We start from the raw sequence: 14558 nt of genomic DNA on the forward strand, positions 1-14558 counted from the left end.
CTTCCTTTTTTCCTTCCTGCCCTCCCTCCTTTCTCTCTCTCTCTTTTTCTCCCTTCTCCTTCCCCTCCCTCCCCTCCCCTCCTTCCTTTTTCTTTGTTTCCAGGCCAAGCTGGAATGCAGTGACACAATCATATTTCATTTCAGCCTTGGCCTCCCTGGCTCAGATGATCCTCCCACCTCAGCCTCCCTAGTAGCTGGGACTATAGGCATGCACCATTAGGCTTGGCTAATTTTTTGTAGAGAAGGGGTTTCACTTTGTTGCCTGGCTGGTCTTGAACTCCTGAGCTTAAGGTATCTGCTCACCTCAGACTCCCAAGGGGCTGAGATTACAGATGTGAGTCACCACGCCCAGCCCAAATTTCCACATTTTTAAAGGACACCAGTCATACTGCATTAGGGCTCACCCTAATAGCCTCATTTAAACTTGATTACCTCTGTAAAGACTCTCTTTCCAAATAACGTCAAATTCTGAGGTCCTGGGGTTAGATTTTAACCTGTGAATTTTGGGAGAATATAATTCAACCCACACAGGGATGAAACATTCAAAGGCAAATATTAAAATGTTCACTTTGTGTCTTACTTCAAAATCTATACTACTTTAAAAATACAGTTCAGAATCAGATCCAGTGATCTGTGCTGTTAGAAATCAGAAATGTAGTTACTTGGCTGGACTCAGTGGCTCACGCCTGTAATCCCAGCACTTTGGGAGGCCAAGATGGGTGGATAACTTGAGGTCAGGAGTTCAAGGCCAGCCTGGCCAACATGGTGAAACCCTGTCTCTACTAAAAATGCAAAAATTAGCCGGGTGTGGTGGTGCGCACTGTAATCCCATCTACTCGGGAGCTGAGGCAGGAGAATCGCTTGAACTCGGGAGGTGGAGTTTGCAGTGAGCCAAGGTCATGCTACTGCACTGTAGTCTGGGCGACAGAGTGAGACTCAGTCTCAAAAAAAAAAAAGAAGTGTGGTTACTCTGGGGGACAGAATGCCTGGGAGAGGACATGGGGCTGGCAGGGAGGACCTTCCAGATGCTGGCTGTGTGTTCTGTTTCTTGATCCGAGTGACATTTCTGTGGGTGTCTTTGCTGTTTGAGAAAACATTGAGCTGCTGACTTATCATTAGAGCGCTCCTCCATACAGCGTCTTAGATTTTAATGAAAAGTTTACCTAGGAAATCTATTCAGCACACAAATTAGGACATCTGCTGCCTACTTCCACGGCGATTTCAGGATTTGCTTTCTGTCTATGAAAACGGAAACGAATAATTCTCAGCCAGAGCTGCAGGGCCATGGGGGGAGCATTTAGGGAATAAATAGCAAGTGCAGATTCTCGAATTGTTGAAGGCTGTTCCTTTTCACAGGCCTCTCTGGACACCTGGACAAGGGATCTTGAATTTCATGCTGTGCAGGTAAGAGCTTGGGGGATTATTATGTATTAGTCAGGATTCTCCAGAGAAACAGAACCAGCAGAGCACGGAGAGAGAGAGATTGAGACTGAGATTTACTTTAAGGAGCTGGATCACACAGTTGTGGGGATTGGCAAGTCTGAAATCTGCAGGGCAGACCAGCAGGTTGGATGAGTTGATGTTGCAGCTTCAAGTCCGAAGGCCATCTAGAGGCAGAATTTCTTTTGCCAGAAGACCTCATTCTTTTTTTCTTGAGGCCGTTGACCGATCGGATGAGACCCACCCACATCATGGAGGATAATCGACTTAAAGTCTAATTTAAATGTTAACCACTTTATTAATTAATTAATTAATTATTATTATTATTCTGGGTCTCTCTCTGTCGCCCAGGCTGGAGTGCAGTGGTGTGATCTCGGCTCACTGCAACCTCCGCCTGCCGGGTTCAAGCAATTCTCCTGCCTCAGCCTCCCGAGTAGCTGGGATTACAGGTGCCCACCACCACGCCTGGCTAGCTTTTGTATTTTTAGTAGAGATGAGGTTTCACCATGTTGACCAGGCTGTTCTCGAACTCTTGACCTCAAGTGATCCACCCGCCTCAGCCTCCCAAAGTGCTGGGATTATAGGGTGAGCCACTGCTCCCGGCCTGTTAATCACATCTTTAAAAACACCTTCACAGAACAATCTAGACTGGTGTTTGGCCAAACAACTGGGTACCATGGCCTAGCCAAGTTAACATATGAAATTAACCATCACTTATGATCCTAAGGGTTGGTCAGTCTCTGCCCAGGGCAGCAGGCTCTGCCAGCCCCATAGTAAAACATGCCGAATCCTGTTGTGAGTTTATCAGAATCCCTTTAGACCACATTGGTTCTGGCTATGTGGAATTGACTGTTTTTTATTGTCTCATTACAACTCTACACCTGGCTGTGCATTTCTGTTTCCACCTGTATGAGAAATGGGATTTGCAGCTATCTAGAGCTTCCTGGCTCAGTGGCCTAATTTATGAATGAAGCCCTCTTTTTTTTTTTTTTTGAGATGGAGTCTCGCTGTGTCGCCCAGGCTAGAGTGCAGTGTTGTGATCTTGGCTCACTGTAACCTCTGCCTTCCGAGCTCAAACGATTCTCCTGCCTCAACCTCTTGAGTAGCTGGGACTACAGACGCTCGCCACCACGCCCAGCTAATTTTTGTATTTTTAATAGAGACAGGGTTTCACCATCTTGGCCAGGCTGGTCTCAAACTCCTGACCTCAAGTGATCTGCCTGCCTCAGCCTCCCAAAGTGCTGGGATGACAAGCGTGAGCCACCACGCCCGGCTCAAAGCCCTCTTTTTATCAACTCACTTGTAGGTTTTTCTGCAGCAAAATCAGATTTCCCCTTATGTGATGGGCAGCAAAGAACCAAAACCAACCAGCCACCGACATCTGGGCCCCGGGCCATCCCAGCTGGTAGCAGTCAGCACTTGGTTCTGACATACCAAATAGCCTGGTGAGGCTTACTAATCATCAGAGGGAAGGAAAGCTCCAGAAGAGCCCACGTCCAGCTGGACTCGATAAGAGTTACTCAAAACTCATCTCAGGTCCCAGGGCCCCTCTGCCACATGCGGAAAGAGGCAGATTTCCCAGGCAGCCATCCATCCTCCAGCCTGGGGTGATGAGGGTGCAAAGCAGGCATCCATCCCTGTTAAATGGATGCATGTGCTCTTCAGGCGATAAAGCAGGTGTGATGTGTGTTCATCGTTATCCTCCCAGAGCTGGGAAGGAACCACACTTTTGGTTACACGTGGGAAAACACCTCCCTCGAGGAGAAGTGAATTGCTCAAGGTCACCCAACACATTCTGGAGAGAGCAAGGAATGGACTCCAGACTTCAGACTGCCGAGCTGTGACCGTGGCTGGGATTCTCAGGTGCAGCACCCGCGGCAGCCACGCCGGGAAAGAAGGGGGCGGTGTGGGTCTTTGGAACACAGAAGCCTGGGGTCATTCTTCAGTGGCCGTCATACCCCTAGTTGCACAGCCATCGGGGAAGACTCCAAAGGGAACCAGCCCTCTGGAGCTCAGACTTCAGAGGCTGAAGATGGGTTTCGCCCTCCTGTAGGCATCTCCGTCTCCTCCACGGGACAATACACAACATGAAGGATCTTGGGTAAATGATTGATCATGGGGCCGTGTTTTCAAAATGTCCCTCTTTGTAAATGTCCATGCACATCTGCAGTGGGTGGAAATAGTTGATAGAGAACAAGAAGCTGTTTAGTGTATATGGCTTGCCTCGGGGGCCTCATGTGGTCTTTTCTCTGATCTGCCTGGGAGGATTTGGAACTGTGCTTGAAGGTGCAAGAGGGCGGGCTTCGAACCGAGAGCTTGAATTCCATCACCCACCCTCGAGTCCACGTGGGTACTGGAGCGTATCGGAGGGAAGCCAGGAGTGTCTGCAGGCGGCTTCTTTGCTGTGTGAGGAACTTGCATGTGGAAGGGGGATGTGATAGGCCCTCTGAAGATCTGTTTCTGTTACGTAAGGCAATTTAGCATCCTGCTCCCTAAGAAATTTTTTTTGGAGAAAATAGGCCATGCAAATAAAAAAAGTCTGATTGGGTGATTGGTTGCATTTGGTAACACGTGCTTGGAAAGCAGGGAGATTGGCTGGTTGTAAATAAACATGCTTTCTCCAGGCTGTTGACCGGTGTGCGTGGACTGACTCTGAGGTTTGTCCCCCACAGGGAGCAGATGGGGTGAATTCTTGATTTCTCCTTAGAAACCGGTTGCTGTGAAATCACTGATTCTTTTCAGCTGGCGAAGCATGTTCTAGGGGTTCTTGGAGGACATACCAGGCTGCAGGATCTTGGGATGAAGTTGAACAAGGGTGGCCTTGGCAGGGGTTCCTGGAATTTTCTGTCCGGGGGTGCATTTTTCCCCTTTTCTGCCCCCATAGCAGCTTTCTGCTCATTGCCAAATAGCCCTCTTGTCAGCGACAGGAGAAATTTAGTCTTACAGGCCAACCCTGGTCTCTTTCCACAGCAAACTAACTCCCACGCATTACACACCACTAGGTGCCTATGGACCCTGTCTGGGTGGTGATACTGGTCCGCAGAAGTTTGGCATCTTGATTGTTAAGTTTTTGAGAACCCAAAGAGGGTTAGAAAGGAATGAAAAGAAACCTAGACAGCCACCGGCAGCTCTCAAGGCTGTGGATCACAGCCTTGAAAAAATGTTTGCTGATCGATTTAAAAAGCAATCCGAAAACGGAGGGAACTGCAGTGCTGTCTTTTCTACCAAATATTGTTTGGAAATGGAGACAAAGGCGCATTTGATTACTTTTTCCCATAGAAGGTGTTAGCAGGTAGAGCTGGTGACTTTTGCATAAAAGTAGAGAAAGGGAACCAACTAGAAGGAGATTCTGCCAGATTTTTCAGGAAAGCCGGTAACATTGCGTTTGCTGCTGGATGGGTGTGTGTCTCTGTGTGTGTAAGCATGTGTGCAAAAGCTTGTTCTCCTTTGCCTTAGAGAAGGTGGCCTGTTGGTGTGTCACGGACACAAAGGGAGAGGAAAGCCGTGGAAGGCGGGGATTGTCCTTTGCTGGCTTCAACCAAGGTGACCTGGAGCACACGTTCCCCATGAAAGTTCCCCTTCGGGGCATCCCAGATAATGCTCTGGAGCACATAACCTTCTCTGGAACATTCGGATCCCACTGCAGGAGCCTAGGACTGTGGCACACTCCTGCCTCCGGACCTTGCCATCCCTGGAACCGCCTGACCCTGCCCCAGGCTCTGAGAGTGTGGTGTCAAGTCAAGGGCTGACAACATCGACTTCAGGGCCGGGAAAATCCACGTTTCCACCGGGCTCACGGTGGATTACATAAGCACTACAGACTGTTTCTTCACATGTAAAGGAGGTAGCAGACTGATGGGTCATGTCCTCAGTGCAGCGTCTGGCACCCCGCGTGTTCTCAAAAAAGGCTGGTGGCAGCTGTGAAGGTGCTAAGGAGGGAGTTTGGCTTCCCATGTCACCCCTTTGTTGGGAAGCAGCCACATCAGCTACAGGCCAGGCTCCCAGGGAGCTGTGGCCCCTCACAGTGGCACTTGCCACGAGGCTCAGCGTCCCCACTTCCCACATCTCCCCCGTCTTCTTTCCCACTCACAAACTGGACATCATGAACTCTAATCTGCAAAGACTTTGAACATCCTTATTAGAAAGGGCTGTAAAAGTGCAAAGAGACGTTTCCCTGAGAAGCTTCTCAACAACGTGAATGGAAACTAGATGAGCTCTCTTGGTTTGCAAATGCTGGTTAAAGTTGAGGGCAAAAATGTGAAAAAGAAAAGCGTTTGTTTCCTCCTCACCCACGGTGAGGTCAGAGGTGGGGCTGCTTTAACAGTAAACACCAAACACAGGCTTCAGGGGCGGAAAAAGAACTGCTGCTGCTTCTTAGTGACATCACCTTTCCCAGAAGCTTGAACTGGATCAAAATTAATTCAGTTCAGTTTCTACCAGCCTTTTTAAAAAACATTTCAATAACTGTTTATTAAGCTTTCTCTAAGCATCTGGCTTTATGCCAGAGGCTGTGGACTTGAAGATATATAAAAGTCAAATTCATTCCCATCAGATGGATTATCATCTAGTACAACAAAGGCAAGACGTATACCAAAAGAATGGCCACTGCCAGGCGTTTTGGCTCACATCTGTAATCCCAGCATTTTGGGAAGCTGAGACAGGAGGGTTGCTTGAGGCAGGAGTTCGAAACCAGCCTGGACAGCATACCGAGACCCCATCTCTACAAGAAATCTTTCTTTTTAAAATAGCTGGGCATGGTGGTGCACACCTGTAGTCCCAGCTACTCAGGAGGCTGAGGTGGGAGGATCACTTGAGCCCAGGAGCTCGAGGTTGCAGTGAGATATGATGACACCACTGCACCCCAGCCTGGGTGATAGCACAAGATCCTGCCTCAAGAAAAAAAAAAAAAAAAATGCTTCATACACTCGAGTCCTAAGTATGCAAGTAAGTTCTCGCATGATTAGGGTAGAAAGGGCTGGAAGCCCATCAGGACCACTCAGGGCTCCTTGGATTTGTTGTATATGTTGTGTTGGCACCTCCTTGACTTGACTGCCCCAAATAGATCCTGATGTGAAGGTGGAAGCAGTTATGTTCCCAGTTGCCTTTGCAAAGCCATTACTGCGGGCACAATCTTTGGGCTCCTCTTTAAATGCAGACAGGTTTCCAGAAGTCCTTCTCCGCTTCACCTTAGTTTGTTGGGCTTGTTCCAGAAGAAGTGACCTCCTAGGAATGCCTTGTCCTTGCTGGAAGGCTTTGAAAGAGCACAGTGAAAGGGAGCTGGGCTCCACTGAAGGCCACTCGCTGCCCAGGCAGAGGGAGATGGGCTTCCTGGAGCATTGGCTGGGCCACAGCTCCTCCCTCATTCAACACACAGTTGAGAGCATAGAGTATTTAAAAGCTGGAGTTTCTCTCGTGGGTTTGGATGACTTTTCAAAGAGGAATCCCATTGGATCTTCTAGAGTGTGTCTAAGTGCATATGTTTGCTTCTGATTTGCAGGATAAAAAGCCCAAAGAACAAGAAAAAAGAGGGGATTTTCTTCATCGACCATTCTCCAAGAAGTTGGACAAGAACCTGCCCTCGCACAAACAGCCCTCAGCCTCGCTCATGACACAGATTCAGAACACCAGAGCCCTCCTGAAGGACCGGAAGGCCTCCAAGTCCAGCTTCCCCGACAAAGGTGGGTCAGCTCTGGGGACTCTCTCAGGCCACTTGTGTTGGGCTGCGTGTCCACTGTGTAGCCCTCACAGCAGATGGTCGAATGGGCCCTAGAGCAGAGAGGATTCCTGCGCTCACAGAAAGACAGGATTCATGGACCCGAGGTTGTCTGAGCACAGTCCAGGACCAAGCTGTGTGGCATTAGCCACTTGCGCAGGAAGGATTTGGGAAAACAGAGATGGGGCGCAAAGTATTGTGGAAACAGAAATTGGGGTGGATGATATTGTCAGAACAGAGTTTGGGAGGCACAGTATTGCAGGAGCAGAGGTCAGGGTGTGTGGTACTGTAGGAACAGAGATGAGGCTGTAAGGAATTGTGGGAGTAGAGATGGGGTGCAGAGCAGAGGTCAGGGTGTGTGGTACTGTAGGGACAGAGATGAGGCTGTAAGGAACTGTGGGAGTAGAGATGGGGTGCAGAGCAGAGGTCAGGGTGTGCGGTACTGTAGGGACAGAGATGAGGCTGTAAGGAATTGTGGGAGTAGAGATGGGGTGCAGAGCAGAGGTCAGGGTGTGTGGTACTGTAGGAACAGAGACGAGGCTGTAAGGAATTGTGGGAGTAGAGATGGGGTACAGAGCAGAGGTCAGGGTGTGCGGTACTGTAGGGACAGAGACGAGGCTGTAAGGAATTGTGGGAGTAGAGATGGGGTACAGAGCAGAGGTCAGGGTGTGCGGTACTGTAGGGACAGAGATGAGGCTGTAAGGAATTGTGGGAGTAGAGATGGGGTGCAGAGTGGAGACCGGGTATCTCCCTGAGTTCAGATTCCAGCTCTGCTGCCTGCAGAGGTGCAAGTTCCTTTACTGCTGAGGGTCTTCACTGGATTTGTAAGGGCTCCCACCTGTCGGAGCTGTTGGGCAGATGAGGTGAGATGCATACATAGGCTTCCTCACCTGAGTCAGAATCCAGCCCATCACAGAGAACTGACAAACGTGAATTTCCCTCCTCTGGGACGAGTGCTAAAAGATGCAAAAAGCAGACCTTACTGGGCGCAGGCTTAACACATGGTAGAAACGCCGAGAGGGGACACAGGAGCCGAGGGCGTCCTGAAGCAGAGCCGTGAGGTAGAAGAGAGGTTCCTGTTACTGAGGGGGATGAGACACTTCTTGGAGTTCAATCTCCTTAAATATGAAGAACCAGGTTCAGAGAGGGCCGTGGCTGTCTGAGATACACTCAGGTGTAGCGGGCAGTTAGTGCCTGAGCAGGACTTGAACCCGTCTCCTGTCCTTCTGCCTCCCATGCTGCTCCCAGAGAGAGGCCACTGTCCCCACATTGCCCAAAGCAACCTGCTTTCCCTGGGGCAGAGCATGCAGTGGATCTGGGAGGGGCAGCAGTGTCCATGTGGCAGCTAGAACATTGGAGATCTTGGCCATTAATGAAGTTTTACTTCTTTCTGCTGATGCATCTCAGGCGCCTGTGCCGGCCAGTTTCATTTCAGCGCCTATGTGTTTATTTCTGCAAGGCAGGGAGGCTTCCCAATGCCCTCAGCTGCTCCCAGAATCGATCCCAGTGGGCAGCAGCTTGCTCCTGCAGCTGGGCCTCCGCAGAGCCTATAAAACGTTATGAGAAAAGAAAGAAGCTAAGACAGAGCTTATTCCACATGAACTTGGCTTTATTTCCCTCATCTCCAAATCTGTAGAGGGTTTCCCCTTTCTTTTCTGGCCCAGTTTGCAAACCTGGATTCTAGTCTGTGCCAACCAGAGACAGAAACCATGGGGATCTGGCACGTTGCCTTAACTGGATGGATGGATGATGTTTTACCCCCGTTCAGAATTGGATGAGGCTCCATCCAGATCAAAAGTCATGAGGGAGCCTTAAAAGGGAAGGAAATCCTGACACATGCTCCAACACAGATGAACCTGCAGGGCATTATGCTAAGTGAATTACTCCAGTCACTGAAGGCAGATAGTGTGATTCCACTTATATGAGGTCCCTAGAGTGGTTCGATTCATAGAGACAGGCAGTAAAATGGTGGTTGCTGGGGGTTTCAGGGCGTGGGGATCTATATGGGGTGTTAGATTTGCAACAGGAAGACAGTTCTGCAGATTGATTCTACAACGGTGTGAATATACTTATTATAGCTGAACTGTACACTTAAAAATGGTTAAGATGATAACATTTCTGTTACGTGTTTTTTACCACAGTAAATAAATTTTTAAAAAGTCACGAGGGAAGCACACCTTCCAGTGTGGGCTGTCCAAGGACCAGATTGGCGGGAGTTCAGTCAGGGGACCTTGGTGTGCTTCTGGGAGTTTTATGGATATGCTTTTGAGTATATGTGCCTCTTTTATTCCAAGATCCTTTGGCAAGGTCCAGATTTTTTTTTTTTTCATTTTTTTGTGAGACAGAATCTCGCTCTGTCACCCAGCCTGCAGTGCAGTAGTGCTATCAAGGCTCACTGCAGCCTCCACTTCCGAGGTTCAGGTGATCCTCCCACCTCAGCCTCCCAAGTACCACCTGCAAGACCACAGGTGCATGCCACCACACCCAGCTAATTTTTAAAAAAATTTTTAGAGACAGGGTCTTGCCATATGGCCCAGGCTCGTCTTGAACTCCTGGGCTCAAGCAGTCCTCCCACCTTGGTCTCCTAAAGTGCTGGGATTACAGGCATGAGCCACCGCTGCCTAAGATCCAGAATTTTAAGCAATCAAAAGCAGGCATAATGTTAGGTTGGGGCCATGAGGCAAATTGGAATCCAGGAGACCTCCTGTCGCCAGCTCTCTGTCCCTCTGTCCTAGAAACACTGCCTGGCGTCTGTGGGGAGAGTGACACGCTGCTGGTGACTTTTGCAAAGTAGCCAAGGCTGTTTGCTGGCTGGTTTCTTCTGACCTTGGCGGGGAACTGTCTCAGTCGAGCTGGAGGTCAGAGCAGGCAAGAGAAGGGCTGTGAACACTGTCCAGGCGTCCTCATGATTGTTTACGCTTTCTTGGTGTGCAGATTCCTTTGGCTGCCGCAATATTTTCCGCAAAACCTCTGATTCCAATTGTGTGGCTTCTTCTTCCATGGAGTTCATTCCCGTGCCACCACCCAGGACCCCGAAGATTGTGAAGAAACCGGAGCCCCATCAGCCAGGGTCCGGAAGCACCGGCATCCCCCACAAGGAAGACCCCCTGATGCTGGACATGGTGCGCTCCTTCGAGTCCGTGGACCGAGACGACCACATAGAAGTGCTGTCTCCCTCTCATCACTACAGGATTCTGAACTCCCCGGTCAGCTTGGCTCGCAGAAATTCCAGCGAGAGGACGCTGTCCCCGGGGCTGCCATCTGGAAGCATGTCGCCTCTCCATACTCCTTTGCATCCAACTCTGGTCTCTTTTGCTCATGAAGATAAAAACAGCCCCCCAAAAGAGGAGGGCCTGTGTTCCCCACCTCCGGTTCCCAGCAATGGCCCCATGCAGCCTCTGGGGAGCCCGAATTGTGTGAAAAGCCGAGGCCGGTTCCCCATGATGGGCATCGGACAGATGCTGAGGAAGCGCCATCAGAGTCTGCAGCCATCTGCAGATAGGCCCCTGGAGGCCAGCCTGCCCCCGCTGCAGCCCCTAGCCCCTGTGAGCCTTGCCTTTGACATGGCCGATGGGGTCAAGACCCAGTGCTAACTTGAGCCAGCGGGATGTGGGGTATCTCTAGCAAATAGCAACGAAACAGAGCTCCACACATCTGTCAGGGTGTGAACATTCCAAGGCCTCGCTTGGAGCATCCTTAGTGGCCCCACTGGTTCCTGCCATGCAGTATCCCACCTGTAGCTGAATCCACAGACCCAAAGCCTGCACAACCCAACCTCACTTAGGGACCCCCAGAGATGCTGGAATCGCCAGGAGGGTTGGCTCCAGGGGCAGCCAATCTCTATCTTTCAGATCTTCCTTCCTCTCAACCGCTCACCAACCCCTTCCAGTTCCCACTTCCCCCAAGCTTGGAGGGAAAACGGGGCATCAGCCTTCTGGGGCCATCAGATGATGGACTGTTACCAGATCTTTCTTCACACTGTGCTACATGTGTGCCTCTCACAGTGGTTGGCCACAGTCACAGGGAGAGAACAACATCGCAGTCATTCCTCCAGGCCACGTTTCCTCTGCGGAGTGTAGCAGCCCCGCCTTTCATAGCAGGGGACTCCCCGAAGGCCAGCAGGAGCCCGGGGCAGGCCCAGGATCCTCAGAGGAAGACGGAGAGGAGCTTCGGACCAAGATCAAAGCAAACGGTGGGGAACGCGACAGAAGAGAGAGACTGAAGGAGACACTCACTTCCCTAGCAAGATTTTGATAGATTTTTGTTGTTGTTGTTGAAACGTGCTAATGATTGAATTATCTTTTCCAAAGAGATTTTTTTTTTAAAAAATGTGATGTCGGTAAATTGAAATAACATACTTTTTAAAAACTTGGATGGAGAGATGAGAAGCAATTCCACCAAACTCGTGTTTTCACGGGAGGGGTCGGTGTGGAGAGCAAAAAAGCTGACCGTGGTGATGTGCGGAGTGCTGTGGCCCACAGGCAGGGCACGTCTCGGTGGTCCTGTGTTCATCCTGTTGTTTAAGGCACAGCCCTGATCCTTCTGGGAGGCATAGAACACGGTCACAGCTGGTTCTGTAGAAAGAGAGAAAAGACGATCGTGACAATTCAGAGCATAATTCGGATGGCGAGATGGCAGCGTTACCTCTGTGCGATGCGGATTTCAAGGGGCCCACAGAACTCGTGCAGCCCAGAGCTCAGCGAGTTTGCTGGGAGCTGAGAGCAGGCTTGCCTGGCAGAGAACCTGTTCAGATACGGACCAGTTTGTTCTTCGAGGAAAGCCGAGCTCCTCAAACAGGGTTCAGTCCACATTGTGTTTTCACACCTTTCTCCAAGGATCGAACCAAAGATGCGTCTCCAGTGTTGTGTCTGTGCCCCCGTGTGTGTGTTTTGTGGACCCCTGTTGTTGTCTGACTGTATCCAGCTGGCACTTGGCAGGGTGCACTCATTGGTGAGAAGAATCAGAAAAAGAAGACTTATCAGCACAGGTGGGATAGGGGTTAGTGTAGGAGACTGGTTACAGAATGGCCTGGAGTCTTCAAATTTTGACCAGTGCAGGTGTGACCAGAGACCGCCTCTGTGGCCACCTCGGATAGTCATCTCAGTCCATGGATCCCAAAACACAAATCTAGAATTGCAAAGCCAGCCTTTATTTTCCTGGCAGGCAGCCTTGCCAGAGGGCAGAGAGGTAGTTCTGAATCACTCTCCTATTCACTAGTGGTGACATCCCTTAGTCCCTCACGTCTCTGACAGAGCAGGAGAGAATGGATATCTCACCGACCTTGGTGAGACCTGGAGCTGCCTCCTTTCTCCCTAGGGGATCACCCCAGCTCGAGGGCATTCTAGGATGAGGTCAGACCCCTTGGCGATTGGTGTTATTTTTTGTATAGCTTCAGACTGGGTTCCAGAACTTACCATTGAAAACAGAGCTTTTAGGCCAGGCGTGGTGGCTCATGCCTGTAATCCCAGCACTTTGGGAGGCCGAGACGGGTAGATCGCTTGAGCCCAGGAGTTCGAGAGCAGCCTGGGCAACATGGTGAAAGCCCTTCTCTACCAAAAAATACAAAAAAAATAGCTGGGTGTGGTGGCAGGTGCCAGTAGTGCCCGCTACTTGGGGGGCTGAGGTGGGAGGATCACTTGAACCTAGGAGATCGAGGCTGCAGTGAGCCAAGATCATGCTACTGCACTCCAGCCTGGGTGGCAAAGTGAGACCCTGTCTCCAGAAAAAAAGAAAATAGAGTTTTATAAGCAGAGAGAAGAAAAGAATCATCTAAGACCATCTCTCCATTTGACATGAAGTGTACCTTTTCTAAAGATGGTTTCCAGCTGCCACGGCTCCACTTTGCAGGCTCACAGGGTGTACACCTGTGCATTGGGAACTTTCTGGAGCCCCTGATGCCTTTTCCTTGAGAACAGGAGCGCTTCCGCCTTGCCATTAGCTCGTGGAGAACGTGCTTCTCATTCCTGGCATGCTTCAAGAGCAGCTGCAGATGTGCCGCTAACTGACCGCGTTGCCGTTGGTGACCTGGACTCTGAACTCAGGTTTATTCTAAACCCAGTGAGAGCTGAGGGGGAGTGAGGAAAGGGGATCAACTGTATTTTTGTGCGTGTATGGGCACCTGACAAATCTATGAAACCGAGTGAAAGGAGAAATGTTAGAGTCTTTATTATTTTATTATATTTATATGGAAAGCTTGACTCTCCCTTTGGTAAGTCCGAAACGTGTTGTCTGTTTGACCGTGACTGTCTTCCTCAGTCTGTGCCTGTGATTCCAGTCACCCTGTAGTTACTGACAGAAATTGACTGGACTGTCATTGTGTGAAGTCCAGGAGGAAAAGTCCATTTTAATTGTACGATTTGGTCATAAGCAAGGACTATATTTATGTCACCATTATTAGATATATGTACTTTTGTAATGACTGTGAAATACACTTTTCCCTCACTATGACTGCTTCTTTATTTGCTGATAAATCTTAAAACAGCTAAGTACATTGCAAATAATAGTACAGGTACCATCTTTTCTGTGAAGTTCTTTTTTTTTTTTTTTTTTTTTGAGACAGGGTCTTGCTCTGTCACCCAGGCTGGAGTGCAGTGGCACGATCACAGTTCACTGCAGCCTCAACCTCTCCAGATTCAAGCGATCCTCCCATCTCAGCCTCCCAAGTAGCTGGGACTACAGTTGTGCACCACAGTGCCTAACTGTGGTGCCTATTATTTTTTTTTTGTATTTTGTAGAAATGGGGTTTTGCCGTGTTGCTCAGGCTGATTTCAAACTCCTGGGCTCCAGCGATCTGCCCACCTTGGCCTCCCAAAGTGCTGAGATTACAGGTGTGAGCCACCGCACCCAGCCTTATGTAAAGCTCTTGACCTAGCATCTGACTGGAAACAAGCGGGAATTGCATTGGGGGCATTTTCTGGGCCAGTATCCCTGCCTTATTTTACCTGCAACAGGTGTGCCTACAAAAGTCTTTCTGACATGCATACTGCAGGTGGTGGTTCAAGAAGAATCAACCCTTTTCATTTGGGGAGATTAGGATCTTCCTTGGAGACTCTGAAAATGGCACACAAAGAATGACAGTTCTGAACATGACTTCTAGATTTTGTCCTTGTAGGAGGCCTTGGTCATGGATAGAGGAAGAGGGATGATGGGATGGAATGGGAGGGTGAGATCTAGCTGACCTCTTGAAATTTTCCCAGTTACTGCTTCCTTCGTAACTGTTCACAAGACGTTTTTCATATATACCACCTTGCTTTACCTTGTTTCCCCCTGGACAGGGGGACGAAGCCTTCGAGGGTCACATAGCTAGAAAGTGGAGAAGCTCACTGTTCACTACAGGAAGCCCTCAGTAATTGGATTCTGGGGGAAAATAACAAGTATCTGGTTTTGATGACAGTGTTTTCTTGTA

General features: G+C 49.6%; 1 protein-coding gene across 4 annotated transcripts in view; it reads left to right on the forward strand.

The window, feature by feature from the left end:
• The window catches only part of LOC105472945 (hormonally up-regulated Neu-associated kinase), a 133704-nt gene extending 120107 nt beyond the window's left edge, over positions 1-13597 (forward strand). For all 4 annotated transcript variants that reach the window (XM_071095608.1, XM_024790086.2, XM_071095606.1 and 1 more), the window contains exons 9-11: positions 1357-1404; positions 6938-7118; positions 10088-13597. In XM_071095608.1, coding sequence (XP_070951709.1) covers positions 1357-1404; positions 6938-7118; positions 10088-10746 — 888 coding nt within the window. In that variant the 3' untranslated portion in view covers positions 10747-13597. The remainder of the gene's footprint in view (positions 1-1356; positions 1405-6937; positions 7119-10087) is intronic.
• Positions 13598-14558: the final 961 nt, after the last annotated feature.

Source organism: Macaca nemestrina, chromosome 4 (assembly GCF_043159975.1).
Source record: "Macaca nemestrina isolate mMacNem1 chromosome 4, mMacNem.hap1, whole genome shotgun sequence".
NCBI lineage: Eukaryota > Metazoa > Chordata > Mammalia > Primates > Cercopithecidae > Macaca > Macaca nemestrina.